At 38.0% G+C, this 19,328-nt stretch overlaps 2 protein-coding genes and 2 long non-coding RNA genes across 4 annotated transcripts; all 4 read right to left on the bottom strand.

The window, feature by feature from the left end:
• Positions 1-1,596: 1,596 nt before the first annotated feature.
• Positions 1,597-4,211, bottom strand: LOC114865587 (uncharacterized). The gene is made up of 5 exons (XM_055512979.1): positions 4,194-4,211; positions 3,355-3,368; positions 3,139-3,271; positions 2,827-2,997; positions 1,597-2,696 (listed from the first exon to the last, which is right to left on the bottom strand). The coding sequence occupies exons 1-5, from the start codon at positions 4,209-4,211 to the stop codon at positions 2,073-2,075; spliced, it is 960 nt and encodes a 319-aa protein (XP_055368954.1). The 3' UTR covers positions 1,597-2,072.
• Positions 4,212-5,508: 1,297 nt separating this feature from the next.
• Positions 5,509-7,296, bottom strand: LOC129604826 (uncharacterized). Its single transcript, XR_008696098.1, has 2 exons — positions 5,968-7,296; positions 5,509-5,780 (listed from the first exon to the last, which is right to left on the bottom strand). It is a non-coding gene; the product is annotated as an uncharacterized LOC129604826 (long non-coding RNA).
• On the bottom strand, positions 7,292-16,098 carry LOC114865589 (uncharacterized). The gene is made up of 14 exons (XR_008696099.1): positions 14,577-16,098; positions 13,866-14,029; positions 13,717-13,768; positions 12,151-13,564; positions 10,945-11,274; positions 10,471-10,652; positions 10,307-10,362; positions 9,951-9,990; positions 9,739-9,794; positions 9,468-9,652; positions 9,291-9,366; positions 9,143-9,193; positions 8,979-9,030; positions 7,292-7,365 (listed from the first exon to the last, which is right to left on the bottom strand). It is a non-coding gene; the product is annotated as an uncharacterized LOC114865589 (long non-coding RNA).
• Positions 16,099-16,759: 661 nt separating this feature from the next.
• On the bottom strand, positions 16,760-18,446 carry LOC129604825 (uncharacterized). The gene is made up of 2 exons (XM_055512814.1): positions 18,036-18,446; positions 16,760-17,905 (listed from the first exon to the last, which is right to left on the bottom strand). The coding sequence occupies exons 1-2, from the start codon at positions 18,213-18,215 to the stop codon at positions 17,255-17,257; spliced, it is 831 nt and encodes a 276-aa protein (XP_055368789.1). The 5' UTR covers positions 18,216-18,446; the 3' UTR covers positions 16,760-17,254.
• Between the last annotated feature and the right edge of the window lie 882 nt (positions 18,447-19,328).

The following is a 19,328-nucleotide window of genomic DNA, read 5'->3' as shown; positions in this document are numbered from 1 at the left end:
GCGTATCTGAGTTGCAAAACAAGTCACACGGACGAATAGCAAATAAGAGCCTTGACTCATAACGTCGTATCCACAAGTGCGCGATTCGTGCGATACTTACGGTAACAGTTGTGCGATCGCTGAGAGGCGCCGAGAGACTCACTCTAGTAAACAACGATTTTAGAGCTAACGCCCTAAAGAAACATACTGTAAACTGGAAAATATCAGAAATTATGGAATTTACTGTTTCATCAGACTCACTGATGAAATGTATTAAAACACAATTGGCCTCTATTCTAAAACCTTGCTTTGAATAAATGAGGTTCTCAAAGTAGTAGAACATTAATTCTTTCACAGTACATCATCCAATTTTATTGCATCGTTTTGAAATAAAGTACTGTGAAGGAATGACGTTCTAATAATTAGAGGAACTCATTTCATGCGAGGTCAAAATTAGTTTCAAGGCCGTTTACCGTAGAACAATTTAGAAATGGATTATTCTAAAACGACACGGTAACATTGGGTGATACCGTATTTGCTGTGGTAGTAGTCTATGAAGTACTAAGTAGTACTGCAAACGAATAATGCTCTACTACTTTGAGGAACTCATTTTATTTAAAGCCAAGCTTTAGAATAAAGGCCAGTTGTGGTTTTATACATTTAATCAGGGAATATTTCCCAACACACACAGTCAATTCCATCACTTCTGATATTTTGCAGTTTACGTTTCTTTAGGACGTTATCGTAGCTCGAATCGCGCACTTCAACCATAGCGACGGCTCATTTTACCACGGATGAGCGGCCCATTTACAAAAACTTCCCTAAATTCTAACACTAGTTATGAGCTGAATTAGTTTTACATAACATCACAGGTAAAACACATTTGAAGTTTATTACGTAAAAGCTGTAAACCTTCTGCTTAGATTGTGAACTGCTTGATTCATTATTTTGAGTAACAGTTTGCAGTGAGTAAGCCACGAGTTTGAGCAATAATGCAGTAAACTGAAATAGTAAAGTAATTCTCTCATGAAGGACCACGATGCAAAAACAAGCAGAGAGGGAAATGCGTAAGAGAAGGAAGCTCCAAAGAAACGAACTCAATCCCAGAACAAAAAGAAAACTGGTCCTAATCTTTCCAGAATCTACAGATTTTCTAACAAATAAACTCCATGTTTCTCACTAACGTGAAGTAAATACTCAATTGAAATTTTAATTGACTTATTTTATCTGCAGGTTTCATAAAAACTCTAAACTTAGATTAGGTTTGTCTTCCAAAGATTATTAGAAACACATGAAATGTGTATGAAATGTGACACATGTCACTAATTGTATATTGAATTGTCTCATGTTAAGAGAAAGGTTAGGAATTACAGTAAAACAACCTTTGGTTGTCATTCTTTCCCTGGGTTTGGAGGTGATCATGATGTGTGCCTTAAAAACTGTTGACACTCTAAACAAAGTTCACAGACAACAAAAAATCAGAATGTGTTTCACCATGTGTGAAACCTCTGTAATTCAGCCCATTGTTCTGTGGAAAATGATGGCCTGTTTGAATTTAGAGAAACTTTGAACTTGCTGTGAATGTGTGGTGGGAACATGCTTTGAGCTAAGACTGAGGTCATGTTTTCCTTGGGTGTTTCCTTTTGCAGAGTGTTTTTTTTTTTGGAGTGTTTTTTTTCTGCTTCCTTCCATTTTCTGTGAGTTGCCAAACAAGTCACGCAGACCCTTAGATTTGTAGTAGTGGGCAAACTAGTTGTCATAAAATGCTCTGTTGTACAGTACATTAGTGATAAACAATCTTTTACATTCAACAAAAAAAAACAACATTCAAAACACAGTTAACATCACAATATTAGAGAAATACTCCAACTCATGAAAACGCCACACTATTAGATTTGTCTCACAAAGATTCTCAGAAACCCTTGAAGTGTGAATAGTCACTCATGTCACTAATTTTATTTTCAATTTTCTCATTGTTTTTTTTCTTTAAAGATTCACTTTGTACATCCAATGTCACTAACAACAGACATGATTGTCACAAGATTTATCCTATAAGATATCAAAAAATTCAACAAGTCACATATAACAAAGTGTTATGTATACCTTAGGTCTGGGTAGAACATATATGTCCACGTAAATCCTACGATACTTTTGAGTTTCTCCAAAGTGGACTTTCTAACCTTCTGCCTGTTCTCAGCTGTGTTCGTGTTAGGTCTCAGCAGTTGTGACTGCTCTTTAATTTCTCTTTCATTTTTAAACAAGTTGCTCACACTCTCAACTTCAGCACAGTTGCCATAGGCAAATTCAGTTGTGCGAAAGCCAAACAAATTTTTACACGACTTACATGGAGGCTTTTCTCCTAGTGGGTCAGTGATTGAAAATGCCTGACATCGAACTTTCTTTGGAAGTATGAAGGTTCCATCAAAGTCATGCATTTTCTTCTTGTTTGGATAGTAGGTCATCACTGCATTAGCTACATGACTGTCCCAGTAGACACAACAGGAGGCAGCTATCATGATGTCTCGTAAACGACCACCAGATGTAGACATGGACACACCGTAGTACCTCACTGAATCTGGGATCTCAGTGTTCTGAGAAACACACATGGTGGTGGAGATCAGAAACTTCTCATTACGGTCTCTTGTAAGTCGACTGTTGATCTGTTGTAGTCTTTGTTTTATGATGTTTTCATTCCTTTCTCCACTCACTCTGACGATCTGTAGAAAATCACACTATTATTAAGTTGATGTTAGGTGGGAAAAAATGTAGCTTTTTATACTATGCAAACTATGCCCTTTTTTTTAGAAAGTGGTGAATTTAGAGCAATTAACAAATCTACAACCTTACCATATCTAATACACATGACATTGGATGTCGCTGTGGTACTTGAGTAGAATAGTGCTTGAAAGGTTGTTCATACGTCTGCCTTAACTCTTCCAACAAGACCTCTTTTTTAGCAAAGATTTCATTCAGGGAAAGGTTCATAATCTTTGCCATAAAGAAGATGCTGTGAAGAGCCTGTAACATCAAAACACAATAAAAGGCACCAACAACTTGTTTATTGTATTTGAGATTACTGAAAACTAATGTGTGCAAATCACGTCATGCTTCATGTCTAAGAAATTAACATCTAGAGAAAAACAGTAAGAACAGACATACCTCTTTCACCAACTCCCGAAGTTCATTCACTAACTCCTGAGGGACTGGAAGTGTAGTCAGCTCAAGTATTTCTTTTATAAGTTTAAAAGCATTTGTTCTGAAATTGTCTCTCCGTCTCTGCCATTCCTGTGTTCTAAAGCAACGCACATCAATAGTTACTAGAGAACACAGAAACAGCAAACAGGGAGAAGCTCATTTACACTCATTAATACTCACCTATTTGCAGCATCCTAATTTAATCAAACATAAAAGAAACATGACAGTTATTACTGACCAAAATATAGTAAAATTGGTAGTGTAGAATTGAATCCCAATAAACTAAACTTTAGAGTAACAAAGACCACACCACTACTCACCATTTTGGTTTAAGAAAGAAATGACTCATAGAGAAGGACATGAAGTCGTCCTCTTTAGAAGGACTCCGCCTCCAAATCATACGTCAGCCACTGCGCCTCTAAAACTTAACTTATGCTTGTGCTTACTGTAAGAATCTTAGACTTAAAGAATCTTGAATCTTGAAAATGTAGACAAGAATATCTAGATATTTATAAGAACAAATAATTTCTCAAGGATTTCACTTGCAATGAACTGCATACAGACGATGGAAGGGTTTTATCAAAACTAATTTTGTGTATATTAATACATAAAACAAACGTGGACGTCGAAGACCCCAGGGGTGTTTTCCAGAAAGCAGGGTTGATTAACCTTCTGCTAAACCCTTAACTCTCGGTTGATTAAAGAGTGAGTGATTGAAGAGTTAGGTTAATCTACCCCCTGTCGGTAACCCAGAGTTAACGCACGAGCACGGTGGATACATAAAGACACTGTCAATGGATCGTGGAATTCACTAGTCATAGTGGGAAACAGAAGCGACAATAAAAGGGCAGCATATTTCACGGAGGCAGAGGAGGAGGTTTTAACGCTGGCGTTAGTCTGAGGTGTACGTATTAAAATATGTGACATAGATTAGTAGAAGGGACAAACCTGTCACTCTGTGGAATTCTTCTTTAAAGGTCCATGCACACGTTTTTTTCATGCTGCACAATGCTGCACACCCCTTTGAGGAAGCGCATAGCCGTGATCCGCCGCGGGAATCAAAAGTCACGGTCACTGAATCCATTGAAACAGCGAAACTGGCTGACTCGTCCTCGTAGTGGAGTTCAACCATACGTTTGATCCAACATCTGACTCTGAAGTCGAATGTGAGGCTGTTGAAGTGGTTACACTTGGACTGGCGCAAGGTATGTGTGGTTGCTGCCTCAACGTTTATTTCGTATTGTCTGGGTTGCTATCCGTTTCCACTAGGTGGCGCTTGTGCATTGGACACTCGCTGATTGCTGAATAACGGGATTACGTTAATTTGTGTAATTTAATATTTTTGGTTATTGTTTTTTCATGTCTATTGTGATTTGATACTGTTCTTTATTTCATTGATTAAGATTGATTGTTTCCAAGGTTTGGTTGTGTTTTATTTATTTATTCCCAGCTTACCTTTCGGATATCACTTCCTGGTTTGTGGTCCCGCTAGATGAAAGAAGCGATAAGTTGTCGCTAAAGGATTTCAAGTGTTTTGCGCGTAAATAGGGTTGTCCACTAGAGGAATTTGAAGACTATACCCATCTTTCTCAGTTTGTAAGCAGACAAAGTGTTCTACGGTGATGTTGATGAATGTCAAGATGCATTTGTCAATTGAACATCTGTAAAGGAACTTAAGCCTTCGCGTTATGACTAAGGGAGGCACAGTATGTCTAAATGGCAATTTTACATTTAATTTAATGTATTGATTTATATAATACGCAACTTGATTAGCGGCTGCTAACGCTAATACTATATATACATATATTAATACGCTAATAATGGGATCTTCAGCTGCAGCTTATATTTTGCCATATTTGTCTGTAATTAAGTGCCATTGTGGGAACAGTGAATGCCTACAGAGGCATGGTGTGACAACAACTGTTGCCGTCAAGATATTGCATGTGTTTATTACTTTTATTAATATGACATGGTATTTAAAATTTAAATTTTGATAAATCTTACCTCAAGATGCCTGAACCAGTTGCCAAACCTACTGTCATGTATGGTTGATGATCCAGGACTAGAGCCAGTATGATTGAACGTGTATTCATTACAGAACACAATAATATACAGTATATCAGACAATTACACATGCATGGAATAAATCAGTGGTCTGGTACTCTCTGGTCTGGATCAGGGCAGTGTTTCCTGAGGGACAAGGCACCTATGTTGGACTTAGACCACCTGTGAAATACCTAAATCATTGTTTTCGTGGCAATACCTCAATAAAGGTTTAAATATTATAAAACAGTTGTCTGTTTTCCCTCATAAAAAATATTTGTGAAACAGCAATAGTCAAAAGCCAACTTTATTGTCAACCAATGCACCAGCACTATAATGCTGGATAAGTTACCTTTACAGTAACATGTGCAGACCACAAAATGAATGGGTAGGATTCATAGTTATGTTGAAAGCATAGTTTCTGGAGTGGAAAAGGTACAGTCATGGACAGTTGGCTGGGGAGATGTGAGGATCTTTGTGGTCTTCATCACGTTTTGGAAGACATCGGAAGCAGTGCAGCTGCTGTACAGATGGAGGATGCAGCTATTTTCCTTGACACCCCTCTAGAAGGTATAAAGAGTAGAATAGCAGGTTAATGAAATATCCAGTATTTCCTATGTATCTCACAACCTTCACAAATGTAAACAAGAGGTTAGATCAGTTGTAATGGTGTTTGGTGCAAACACGTTTTCAACTTATTTTATAGTGCTGGTTTGTTAAATCTTAGCATGACATTAATGACCTCCTTACTGTCAGGTTGCTGAAATTCTGCTCAGAGGGCCGGTGGGACAGGGATGTTAATATGGTCCTCCATATAATGACCTGGGTCCAGCAGGAATTTATTGAAGATGGTCTCCATCAGCTTTTCCACATAATCTGCATCATAATAGAATTACAAATTACCCGTCAACAGACTAAAATATCAAAATAAGTTGACCAACTGCATACAGAGTAAATATATAGACACTAATATATATCAGATAATGAATACTACAACTACTGAAATGTGAAATCCAAAATCTCTGTCAAATAAAACTGCCTATTGGCCAACAAATGATCATACTGCTGTTAAATGTACATACCGAGAAATCCAATTCCGCTAGGGTGTCACTGGTTTAAATACCCCTGGGACAGTGGTCTTTTCAGGGCAGGGAAATGAGTTCAACCAGTGATTAAGAGTTCCACCTCTTCAGATCAGGTATCAAACAATTTGATTTGGATCTCTCCTAAATCTGGGATAACTAAGCTTTCCTCTTTTCATCAAGCTCAAAGTTCCATCACACCATAACACAGTACGCATGTAACGATCACTTTGACACTCAAATAAGCAGAGAAGTCAGAATGGTTAAACAGCAAAATTAAATGCATAGATTATTAAGGTTTTATACGTGGTCCCTTACAACGCTGTAACAAATGAATGTTATTTTCTTTTTGTCATTTGTCTTGTCCCTATGTAACTCCAAGTAAACACTAAACATACAGAAATAATAATTGCAAGCTTGATCTAGACCTTACCAATTAAGCTTTTGTAACATTGACTTACTTAAGAAGACAACACAAAAATGAGGTTACATAATTTACCTGCTGTGCCTAGCATATATTTATGGTGCACAGATTAACAGAAGAAGGTGAGTATCTTTCTTTCAATTTTATACATTCACACAAAGGAAAGCATGGTGATAAGTCCCTTTGTTGTTCTTGAGGAATTTCCTGGCAAATCTCAGCTCAGGCATTGAACATCGCACAGAAACCAATCTAATGTCAAATAATAGGATTTTGTACACAATACAATGGCATCAGTTTCATGACAGTTGAAAGTTCTGGTGCATCTGAACCAGAACTTGTGTCGAAATGAAGAGTTTTCCTTTTATTACCTCACGTTCCTGGTTTACGATCCAGATCTCCTGGGCTAGTGGGAGAGTCCATGGAGTGAGTCTTGGTAGAGAAATTATGAGACAAGTCTTGGTCTGGTTACTGATAAGGTGGTGGAGGACCCTGGTGAGATTTAGGTTGTGTCACCTAAAAGTATCCATGGTCTTTTGATGTGCACTTACAGTAGCCATGTGTGTTGTTTAGAGGAAACAGTGTCCTGTGGAATAGACAAGAATTCTGTGTATCCTAATCTTCTGGTGAATCGCAGCTTTGTCTCTGTGGAAGGGAGTGAAGCTCACACGTTGTGTTAAGTTACCTAGGTCCAGACGTGGATTGCTTCAAAGACTTGACAAAGTTTTCAAAAATAAAAAGCTTGTTCTTTTTTATGGTTTCTTATCCAATACTTTGATAGATTGATTGTACAATGAGATAACTGTCTTTAAACTGGAGAGGGAGAGGCTAGAGACCATGTTGTGATACAATTTGAGAGATGTAAAAAAGCATCATATACAACAGGGCTGCTTGATAACAAGAGCTGAAAATAGTGGTGCTACTGTACACATTTAAAAACTAGTTTCCGTGTGGCAAACTTGACAAAGTGTTCAAAAGCAAAAAGCTTTTTTTTTATGGCTTCTCATCCAATACTTTGATAGATTGATTATACACTGAGGTCTTGCTTGATAAGATAACTCCCTTCTAATAAAACGGAAGCAGTTCAAATTTGAGTTACCTTTCTTTACTTGACTTTGAAATTTAAGGTTTTTATTGAGAACAATACCCAAATATCAAATACCCAAAAAAATTGTTTCACTGACTTCTGTGATTATTTCCTTGTTTAAATGTACTTCAAAGTTACTATAAGAGGATTTTGTAGTTAAAGTAAAACACACCAAAACAGCTTTTTGGACAAGTAGAATAACTCAAGCCACTTTGAAACATTAAGTAAACTCTGTATGTCGATTCCTGGTGATAAGACAAGACAGAAACAATTTATTATGATATGCAAAGAGTAAATCGTATTTAAAGATTAGTGCAATAATTTATCCCTGGACAGCAATACAGACATTCACCCGTTTTAAACTGGCGCTTCTGAGAATCTTCAAAATTTTGGGATGGAACGTTTCAGAACCATGCCCTGGACTCCACCCCTCTTTATCCCAGTGCTGCTCGATCCACAGGGACCAGGCAACAACAAAAGATCTTGTTAATTATTTGGCTAAACAACACACATTGTGAAGTCCAGCTTATTCATAAAATAAATTCCCACCAGGCGCATCAAGGCATCCTCTTCAGGTCAGTCATTTTTTGAAGAATTTGGGAGAATTCTTATTAGTTTATGAAAAAATTAATTAATTGAAAGAACAGAGGATGACTTAGCCTGACAAGGCTTAGAATGAGTAAATAAGTGTGAAGGACAAAATGTGCACATCCACCCCACCTTCTTCACTTAATCCTGTATATGAGGTCGCAGGCAGAGATTCCCAGCTGTCTATGGGCGAGAGGCCATCACATTAGGGCAACACATAGACAACAACAACAAATTCACACACACGGCTACAGGCAGTGACCAATTAACCTAATGCATGTTTTTGGACCATGGCCAAAAACTTCACACAGATGCACCCTATACGCCTCTGGGAATCAAACCCAGGACCTTCTCGCTGTGAGGCAAAAGTGCTATCCCAGGAAACACTGGGATGAATGCCTTTGCCTCAATCTTAAATAGAATGTGCTGCTAAACCACAGACAGGCGTTTCTGCTTTAACGTGAGGCCTGAATCCACTCTCGTTCTATCGGGCTGAGGCAACAAGCTCTTGTTAGGCTGGATCCATAATAGAACTTTTTTCATAACTCAACATAACAGCCTTAACTACTCTACATATAAATACCTGCACCACTCAACATACAACTTCTTTCATCAGTCGAGTCAGATGTCAATTCCTGGTGGGAAGACAAGAGAGAGAAACAAATTACTATTTCATGCAAACAGTGAATTATATTCAAAGATTAGTGCAGTTTTTTTTAATCGCTGGACAACAAAACAGACACTCACCAGCTTCTTCCTTAAAGGACTCTGCATCCTTTTAGCCCTTTCCTGCTCGTACTACAGGCACCAGGTAACAACAAAACATCTTTAATTATTTGGCTAAACACCACATCAAAAAATCCAGCTCGTTACTATGCATAAAACAAATTCCCACCCGGCGCCTGAAGGCATCCACTTCATATTTCTTGTATGCCGGCCATCTTAATCCCTCCTCAAGTAGCTTCTTGGGACTAAAAGCCATCAAATGCAGGAACCTTTTTGTCTTTACAGGTCATAAGAACGAGCTGCTTACACGGACATGAGACATCCTGCACCACAGCAAATACAGTACCTGCATGTGGACGGGAACAGGACAGAAAAGGTTTCTCCATGCATACATCTTGTCCTTATCACCTCTGTAAACAGTGTCGTCAACATCTTCTATCCTCAGTTTGGCACCAGATGGTTTCTTTAGAGGAATTATTTGGCCTTTGTTTGTCGACACATAGTTCAACACTGATACTAGAAAATCTTGAGCTGCAACACAGATCAGTCAGTCATTGTTTGGTGAATTTGGGAAAATTCCTATTTGTTTATGATATTTCACATTAAGGTGTATTTACTTGTTTTCCCAGTGCTTGTTGGAAATCTAGACAGATCCAATTGCTGACCTGCGAAACTAAAAGGTAGAAAAAAGAGAAAATTAAAAGCAGACATCTACGGCAGTGTTTTACAGTATGTAGCAACAAGCTGCTTTCCAGGTAGAACCATATTGATTTTGCATTACATTCTAATGAGTCATTTAAACATCCCCAAAATGAAAACTGGTTCTTACTGGGAGTAGTTCAGTTGTTCGTCCTTTTTTTCTTTCAGACCTAAAAAATATATATATTATTAAACCAGTGATAAAAGAATATTCTCCAAACAAAATACAAATAATGAAACACGAAAGCATATCTTTACCACCTTTTTGTAAGAAAGGCAAAATAGGCAAAAATACTTTATGTTTCAGATGAATAAATATCACACTTTATAAAAGGAAATCTATCTACAAAATGCACCATGGTTGTTTTAGTTATGGAATTAACTTTAATTGATTAACTTTGACATTCTGTCATTGGCTGTTGGAGGTCACCATACTATGTGATATCACCAATACAGAACGTCCTTAACTACTCTACATATAACTACCTGCACTACTCAACATACAACTTCTTTCATCAGTCGGGTCAGTTAGCTGTTAATTCCTGGTGGGAAGACAAGAGAGAGAAACAAATATTATTTCATGCAAACTGTGAATTATATTTAAAGATTAGTGCAGTCATTTATCTCTGGACAACAAAACAGATACTCACCTGCTTTGATCTGGTGTTTCTGAGGTCCTCATCATCTCTTTAAATGGTGACGTCAACATCTGCTATCCAAGTACCATCTTGACTTTGCTTTACATTATGATCTGTTGATATAATCATCCCCCAAATGAAAACTGGTTCTTACTGTGAGGAGTTCAGTGGTTCGTCTATCTCGTCTCTCACAACTAAAAAAAATATTTTTTTAAACCAGTCAAAATACAAACAATGCAAAGTGAATATTTCTTGATCAACTATTTAAGAAAAGCAAAATAAAGATTTTTCTGTTCACGATTAATAAATATCACTCTTTATATATTGAAAGTTATCTATAAATTGAACCATGGTGTCATGTTCTTGTAGTTACAGTACATCCTGTTTTATTGCATAGCAGTTCCGGTTTCCAGTTGCATCTCATTAGCTCCAGCCTTACTTCCGGTTCTCATTACTCACACCTGCCTAGAATCAGTAATCACTCACCTGCTTACTTAAGCACCACCAGTTCCCATAGCCCGTTGCCAGATCGTCGTATGCTAGTCATCACCTTCCAGCGCTTCATCGTCCTGCCTGTTTGTTTCTCGATCCTGCCTTGTATTCTTGACTCCCGATTCCCGTCTACTCCTGAATGGTACTGTCGCCTGAAAAGATCTTGTGATACCGACCTGACCGCCTGACACCGAGATAGCCTGCTCCTTACCGGTACTGTAAACCTTGTCATCCTGTTGCCGAAACTCTGCCTGTCGCTGGACCTGATTCAGCCTGCTCCCTCTGTACCGAAACCTGAGATTCCTTGTGTATGACCCGGACCGTCTGTTATAACGAGAACTGTATTAAACCTTTAAACTCTACCGTCTGTCTGAGATCTCTGTGCTGTGAATGTGGGTCCGATCTCTGCCAAAACCTGACACATGGTAGCTTTAAACAAAAATAAAACACAGCAAGAAATGAAACGCTTCATGTTTCTAAAGATGCCTGTTGCCAAATTATACATCAGCAAATACAGCACTAAAATATCAGTTAATCAATGTTAACTGTAAGTTGCTAACTTTATTACATTTTGGGATGGAAATACATTTTTTAAAAATTGTTTAATTAGTTGGTCAAACGAATGTTTCCTAAATGTTAAAGACACAGAATTAATTTATTTCTTGTTTGGACAGTGTTAAGTACTGCAGCTGATAAAACAGAATGTTGAGACACGTTTAATATTCATGTGTACTAATAAAAAAAGGATAGCATTTCAGTTAAGCTAAGGCTAACGAGACTGCGTAGCTAAAGTAATCTGCTAGTAGCTTACAGAGGTACACTTACACATTAAACACAATAAACCCCATCATCGAAACTGTTGACCATGACACAGATCATTATCCTGGGGCCCGTTTCAAGAAGGTGGTTTTGTGGAAACTCTGAGTTTGTTAACCCTGAAATGAGGAAAACTCAGAGTTTTCGGTTTCAGAAAGTGAGGTTACTTAAACCCGTAATGCGGGGTAAGTTTAAGCCCGTTTCAAGAAGCTCAAGAGAGTTAACTCAGAGTCAGTTACTATGGCAACTTACTCTGTGAACCAAACCAGGTCGCGAGCAGGTCTTATTCGGGAAACCCAGAGTTTCCTTCGGTCTCCGCCCCTTTTTAAAGTGAACACTGTTTAAATGCCTCATTTAATCTTTCAGTTCATTCGTAGATTTCACCTGTTTCCGTCGCACAGAGACCAAAATTTCCGTTTCTAGAGGATCCTGTAGATGAGGACGCTGTGTAAATTCACACGGCATTGAAATTACGCCGCGCGAGGATTTTGACGCCAGTTAATTTTCTGTCATATCGCCGTGCATATTTATTTTAGCGGTACCGTTTTTCTCGAGACTCCATACATACATTTATAATCTTATTCACCCATTCATCAAACACATCACCCATCGAGGCCGTGCTTTTACATCCGAACAGATTCTTTGTGTTGCGTTACGTTTTTTTTGCAAACGGTAGTTTTCTTTATAACATTGGAGATGCTGAGCACATTAGTGAAGCCACTATTTGTAGAATAGTTTGATCTCAAGCGCTTTCCTTGACACAAACTCCTTAAAGCCATCAAAGAGGAGTTTCACAGGATTGCAGTTATTTATTTATGGTATTTAATTCGTTTCATTGAGGCTAATCTGAAAAATGATCAGTTAATAATATCTTGCTGTGATCTAAAATAAACTGATAAATGTGCAGGTGCACTGACTAACTACTCTTTCTACTGGTCACTGTAACTGACATCACATTGTTTACATCACCAAGATCATATGTGATGCTGCACATATCATAAACGTGAACTCATGAATATATAGTGAGTCAACCCTAAGTAACAGGTTGCACTGTGGTAAGTACATGTATGTCCTATACACTTATTTCAATGCATGCACTACACACTCACAGGAGCACTTCTATGCAGCACTAAAGTAATCTAAACTTTCTTCTAGGAGAGATTGACAGCTTTCTGTTGGAGATAGGGGTTAATGCCAGCCCACACTACTGACCCCTCACCCAGAACCTGAAGCAGGCCCCCAGCAGCACTTTAATGTGGCCCTGCAGAACAAGAGCCCGGGTGAAAATGACCATAGGCCTGTTGAAAGCACTTCTTCAGTGTCTACGTCACCTCAGGGTAAAACATGAGAGGCCTGTGACATTATTGTGGCATGTGTTGTTCTCAACATTATTGCAATTATTAGAGAGGAGCAACACCCTGCCCTACAAATACAAGACCCTGAGGAGACTCATTCCATCATGGTAATCTGCAGAGTGGATGGACAGTCAGATGTGATTTGCTTTAATGTCTTAATCAACCATCACCACCACCAATAAAAGAAACTGAATAGATGCAAACCATAATTTATTTGTTTTTTTTTTCATTTCCTACAAATACAAAGGCAATTGTTAGATTTTATGATTCTTCCAATAATTCATACAATTCACCTTTAACTATACACTCATCTCCAGCTTGTGTTTGGGAATAGTTCCTTATTACTCTTACAGAATTGAACTCTGGCATTTACTGAACATCACTGACTGTGTGCATCTGTGCAGCAGAATGTGACTGACCTCCTCCTGCTGTTCTTTCACACTCTGGGGCAGAGGGGAGATAATAATGTCACTATACTTGGAGATCAAGTTACATCCTTTAAGCTACGCAACACAAACATCAGAAATCATGTGATGTGTATAAACTGTATTAATATTACACTTTATAAAACTGCTTTCTTTAGTAGTATACTTACAACATCCTGGGCTTCTGTTGTGACAGGAAGATTCACATATTACCATCAGAATCTGTTAAGACCAACAAAGAACCCAACCCAGACTCTAAGAAATGGATATATCAAAAGTAGCCTATGTAAAAAATCAAATATATAGGTAGGCCTCTTACATTTTACACATGCACTTGTATCCTGGGGAGTGACAGGTTCTGATGAATTCCTACAGCCTTTGCTTTCCAGTGTTCATGCTAAGGGGCCTTCTCCTCTGCATGCGTCAGAGGTGGAGGTGCAGCTCCTCCACCAGTTGTTCTAGCCTCTGCCTTCTTTCTGTTGGCTGAGTAGAGGTCAAATGTTTAACTGTGTGAAAACATTACAGCCATGTTGACAATGCTGCTGCACTGCTATACTCTGCATGCTATTTAGTTATTTAATATGTCAAATATTGTAAAGTCAGGTAGTCTATACACATGACATGATGGTGCCTTATACCTGTTTGAATTATGTTTTTACATTTCATTTTTAGCCACGTTCTTCTATGTCTGCAGGATTGCGCCTACATAAAAACTGAAATTAATTAATTTTGATTAACTTTTAAAAACCTAATTAGATTAATGTAAGAATTGCTCTCCATAAAACATATTGGATTATTGAATTATCATTACTTTACAAATCCCACATCAACCACAACAGGAATTTTAAAAATGCATAGACATAACACTGCACTTTTAATTCATACAAACGTCGGTATTTTATGCAATTACTGAAGTAACGCCTTAGATGAGTGAAAAATTCCTTACTTTACGAGTGAAATATAACAACAATATTAAAATTATTTAGTATTTAGTTACGCTGAACACTGTATGATTAAAATGTAAACTTACGCATTGACTCGAAGAGCTATTTTCTTCCAAGCTAATTCTTTCTCTTTCGCCGCTGCAGCCGTGTTGCTTTTTCCACGGATTATAGGCTCGTAGTCGTTATATGCTTGGCGTATCATATCCATTTCCGGACGTCTTTTGTTGTCCTGTTGCCATGGTGACTCGTAATATCTTCACTCTATTGATCAGGGCTTTGTATCGTCGCGGTGCACGCGCTTAACTCTGAGTCAGTCAACTCAGAGTTGCTTAAACCAACTCTTTTCAGCTGTTCTGGAACCGAAAACTCCAGGTTTGCAAACTCAGAGTAAATCAACTCAGAGTTTCGTTTTAACTCAGAGTTTGTTAAACCTCCTTCTTGAAACGGGCCCCTGGTCTAGATCATCCTTGTTCACTTTTTTAAATTGTAGCAGCTTGTCTGCCACAAATCGAACGCTGCATGCGGGAGCGCGCTCCGTTCTAAGCATGCAGCTTCTTAATTTGCCAAAACTGACAGTGTACGTACATAACTATACTAAATACTATAATCGTCCGCCACAGGCGATCACCGGTTCGTAGTCTTGACAATCCATGCACTAAATAATACGACGATGTTATTTAGTGGGTCAAATGACGCGGTGGACACATAAGCAAACCACGGTGGAGGCCGACACTTTTAATTGCTACCACTGTATAAGCAGCAAAGTCAGAGAGTCCAGACTGTGATGGTGAGATGAGATTTGGAGCAGGATTTGAACCAGTAGGTCACATGGTTTGGACGGTATTGGAATATTTAAGTAATATTAACACTAAAATATTATTGAAATGTTATTTAAAATTGGCTGTGCCCTAATCAAGAAATTTAGACACACATTTTGGAGCAGATTTTGGACCAGTAGGTCATTTTTTTCATTTTTTTTCAATTTTATTTTATTTATATAGGGCCAAATCACAACAAAGTTATCTCAAGGCACTTTACAAAGTAAGGTTTAAGACACAATTAAACCAAACAGATCCCACATAAGGCAAGCCCAGACTGTGATGGTGAGATGAGACAGACTTTGGAGCAGGTTTTGAACCAATAGGTTTGGATGGTATTAAAATATTACAGTAATATTTATACTATGCAAGATGACTAAAATTACTACTAAAATATTACTGAAAAATATGCAACATATTTATATCCTCATAAATGGTTGTGTCTTGTGAAGGACATGTAGACACACATTTTGGAGCAGGTTTTGAACGAGTAGGTCACATTGTTTGGACGCTATTGAATTATTAATTTCTTGAAAATCCCAATAATTTATTGACTGTCCGTAATCCATCGTTTTCATGTGCCGAGCGGTCTCGTTCTGTGTCCGCGTAGCGAACGCGAAACGCGGATCGCTTGTTCGAACACGGACCGCTTGTCTGGAGGTCTGTTGATGTCCAACGTCAAACCAACTTCACCGCGGTAAATCAATGGCACCGTGGTGTGTTTAGTATTACGCCTATTTTGAACTGAAATGCATCGAAAATACGACTAAAATCGGCTGCTATTGATAAAATAGACGTACAGTAGTTACCTCAGAGAAGAGAGAAACACAGGTTTCCAGCGTCTTCCTCAGCTTCGTGTTCTGGGCCGCTGCGTTTGTTCTTGACTTGTCGAACACGTCACACAGACGCAGACTGGCAGTCTCTTACGTCAAGCATCGACTCATACCGTTTTACCACAGCACGAAACGTCTTAAATGCGAAAGCTCCCTAATTTCAAGGTTAGGTTAGGTTATGGCTAGGTTATTTTTAATGCACAACTGAAATTATGTGTTTAATCAGTTTCACGTAATATCGAAGGCAAAACCACATTTGAAGCCTGTTAGAGCTTTGAACTTTGTGCTTAGATTGTCAGCTTTGAGTCATTATTCTAGGACTAATAATACAGTACAGTTGCTTAAACACGTTTCTTGGAACGACACCTTGTCACCTACACTGTTGTGAGAATACAACAGTGAACACAAATCCACAGCATCTCACCAAATTCTCCAAACACCAAAACGAACCCTAAACATTCACTTTGGCTCCAAAAGCAAACTTTGCCCTTGGACAATACACACAAGCTCTAAAACATACAAACACTACAACACACAGGTGCTCAAAATTTTAAGCAATTTTTCCAAAACTTACAGTCTCCCTCCTATAAACCTCCAAAAAACACAATGTGGACAAATGCACATTTTTAATCGCTCATGTACTACACAGCACAACTGTTATTTAATTAAGAGAAGAAAAAAAAGAACCTTCATAGAACTTTAGTTCTAAGTGTCTGTACACAATTATTCTTCAGCATCATAAACTGCTGTTTTGTACAGTATATTAGTGATAAACAATTCTTTATATTTAAAACAAAGCTACATTCAAAACAGTTTACATTACAATACTAGGAAATACTCCAACTCAAATATTAAATGACTTTCTTTATCTACAGGTTTCATATAAACTCTACATTATTAGATTTGTCTCGCAAAGATTCTCAGAAAAACAAACTGTGGGAAAAGTGACACTTTTTTTTTAAATTGTCTCATCATTTGTTAAAAAATATTCACACTGTACGTCTAATGTTACTCTGAACAGACATGTTTGCCACAAAATTTATCTTACAGTTATCAAGCCATCAAAAAAGTCACAAAATAAAGCATTGGGATTAATTACATTCTGTAGCCCTTTTAAATGTTAGGGGTTACTGTATGGGTAACCCTATACTCTATGTTTGGGTAAAACATGTTGTTCCAAATAAATCTGCGAGGAAGTAATTGTTCGAGTTTCTCTAAAGTACGCTCCCTAACCATTTCCTTGATGTTATTTGGGTAATTTATAGATCTTAGTATTGACTGATCTTTAATTTCTCTTTCATTTTTAAACAAGTTGCTCACACTCTCAACTTCAGCACAGTTGCCATAGGCAAATTCAGTTGTGCTCAAGCCAAACAAATTTTTGCATTGCTTACAGGGAGGCTTTCCTCCTCGTGTGTCAGTGATTGAAAATGCCTGACATCGAACTTTCTTTGGAAGTATGATGGTTCCATCAAAGTCATCCCTTTTCTTATTGTTTGGATAGTAGGTCATCACTGCATCAGCTACATGACTGTCCCAGTAGACACAACAGGAGGCAGCTATCATGATGTCTCGTAAACGACCACGACATGTAGACATGGACACACCGTAGTACCTCACTGAATCTGGTCCGGTTTTATAAGAAACACACATGGTGGTGGAGATCAGAAACTTCTCATTACGGTCTCTTGTAAGTTGACTGTTGATCTGTTGTAGTCTTTGTTTAATGAGGTTTTCATTCCTTTCTCCACTCACTCTGACGATCTGTAGAAAATCACACTATTATTAAGTTGATGTTAGGTGGGAAAAAAATGTAGCTTTTTATACTATGCAAACTATGCCCTTTTTTTAGAAAGTGGTGAGTTAAGAGCAATTAACAAATCTACAACCTTACCATATCTAATACACATGACATTGGATGTCGCTGTGGTACATGAGTAGAATAGAGCTGAAAAGGTTCTTCATATGTCTGCTCTAACTCTTTCAACAAGACCTCTTTTTCAGCAAAGATTTCATTCAGGGTAAAATCCTCAATCTTTGCCATAAAGAAGATGCTGTGAAGAGCCTGTAACATCAAAACACAATAAAAGACACCAACAACCTGTTTATTGTATTTGAGATGACTGAAAACTAATGTGTGCAAATCACGTCATGCTTCATGTCTAAGAAATTAACATCTAGAGAAAAACAGTAAGAGCAGACATACCTCTTTCACCAACTCCTGAAGTTCATTCACTAACTCCTGAGACTCTGGAAGTGTAGTCAGCTCAAGTATTTCTTTTATAAGTTTAAAAGCATTTGTTCTGAAATTCGTCAGTCTCCGCCATTCCTGTTTTCTAAAGCAACACACATCAATAGTTACTAGAGAACAGAGAAACAGCAAACAGGGAGAAGCTCATTTACACTCATTAATACTCACCCATTTGCATCAGCCTAATTTAATCAAACATAGAAGAAACATGACAGTTATTACTGACCATAATATAGTAAAATTGGTAGTGTAGAATTAAATCCCAGTAAACCAAACTTTAGAGTAACAAAGACCACACCACTACTCACCATTTTGGTTTTAGAAAGAAATGACTCATAGAGAAGGAGATGAAGTCGTCCTCTTAAGAAGGACTCCGCCTCCAAATCATACGTCAGCCAAGGCGTCTCTAAAACTGAAAATGTAGACGAGAATATCTAGATATTTATAAGAACAAATCATTTCTCAAGAATTTCACTTGCAATGAACTGGATACTGGATAGAAGACGAAGGTGTTTTATTATCATCAATATTAATTTTGTGTATATTAATACATAAAACAAACATTTACGTGGAAGACCCCAGGGGTGTGTTCCAGCAAGCAGGGTTGATTAACCTTCTGCTAAACCCTTAAATCTTGCTTGATTAACCCAGAACCTTCTGGAGCAAGACGAACTCTGTCCCAAGTCAAAATTAAACACAAAAACCTCCCACAAAATTAAGATTTGATTACACATTTACAGGATCTATGTGTTAAACATGTTTAACATATTCTTTCTCTAATGCAGCTCATAGAAAGAAGGCAGAGGCTCATCAGACAGGTGGGGGGCACCGCCACCTCCCTTCACCCCATCTGAGGAGCTGGCTCTGTCCTGGGCGACCGATGGTCGATGGCATTCCTGGGGGCACTTCATCCCACACTACCTTCCACGACATGAG

Source organism: Betta splendens, chromosome 11, assembly GCF_900634795.4.
Source record: "Betta splendens chromosome 11, fBetSpl5.4, whole genome shotgun sequence".
Classification (NCBI taxonomy): Eukaryota; Metazoa; Chordata; class Actinopteri; order Anabantiformes; family Osphronemidae; genus Betta; species Betta splendens.
Note: the sequence above shows the minus strand (reverse complement) of the source record. Positions and strands in the feature narration are given on the sequence as shown.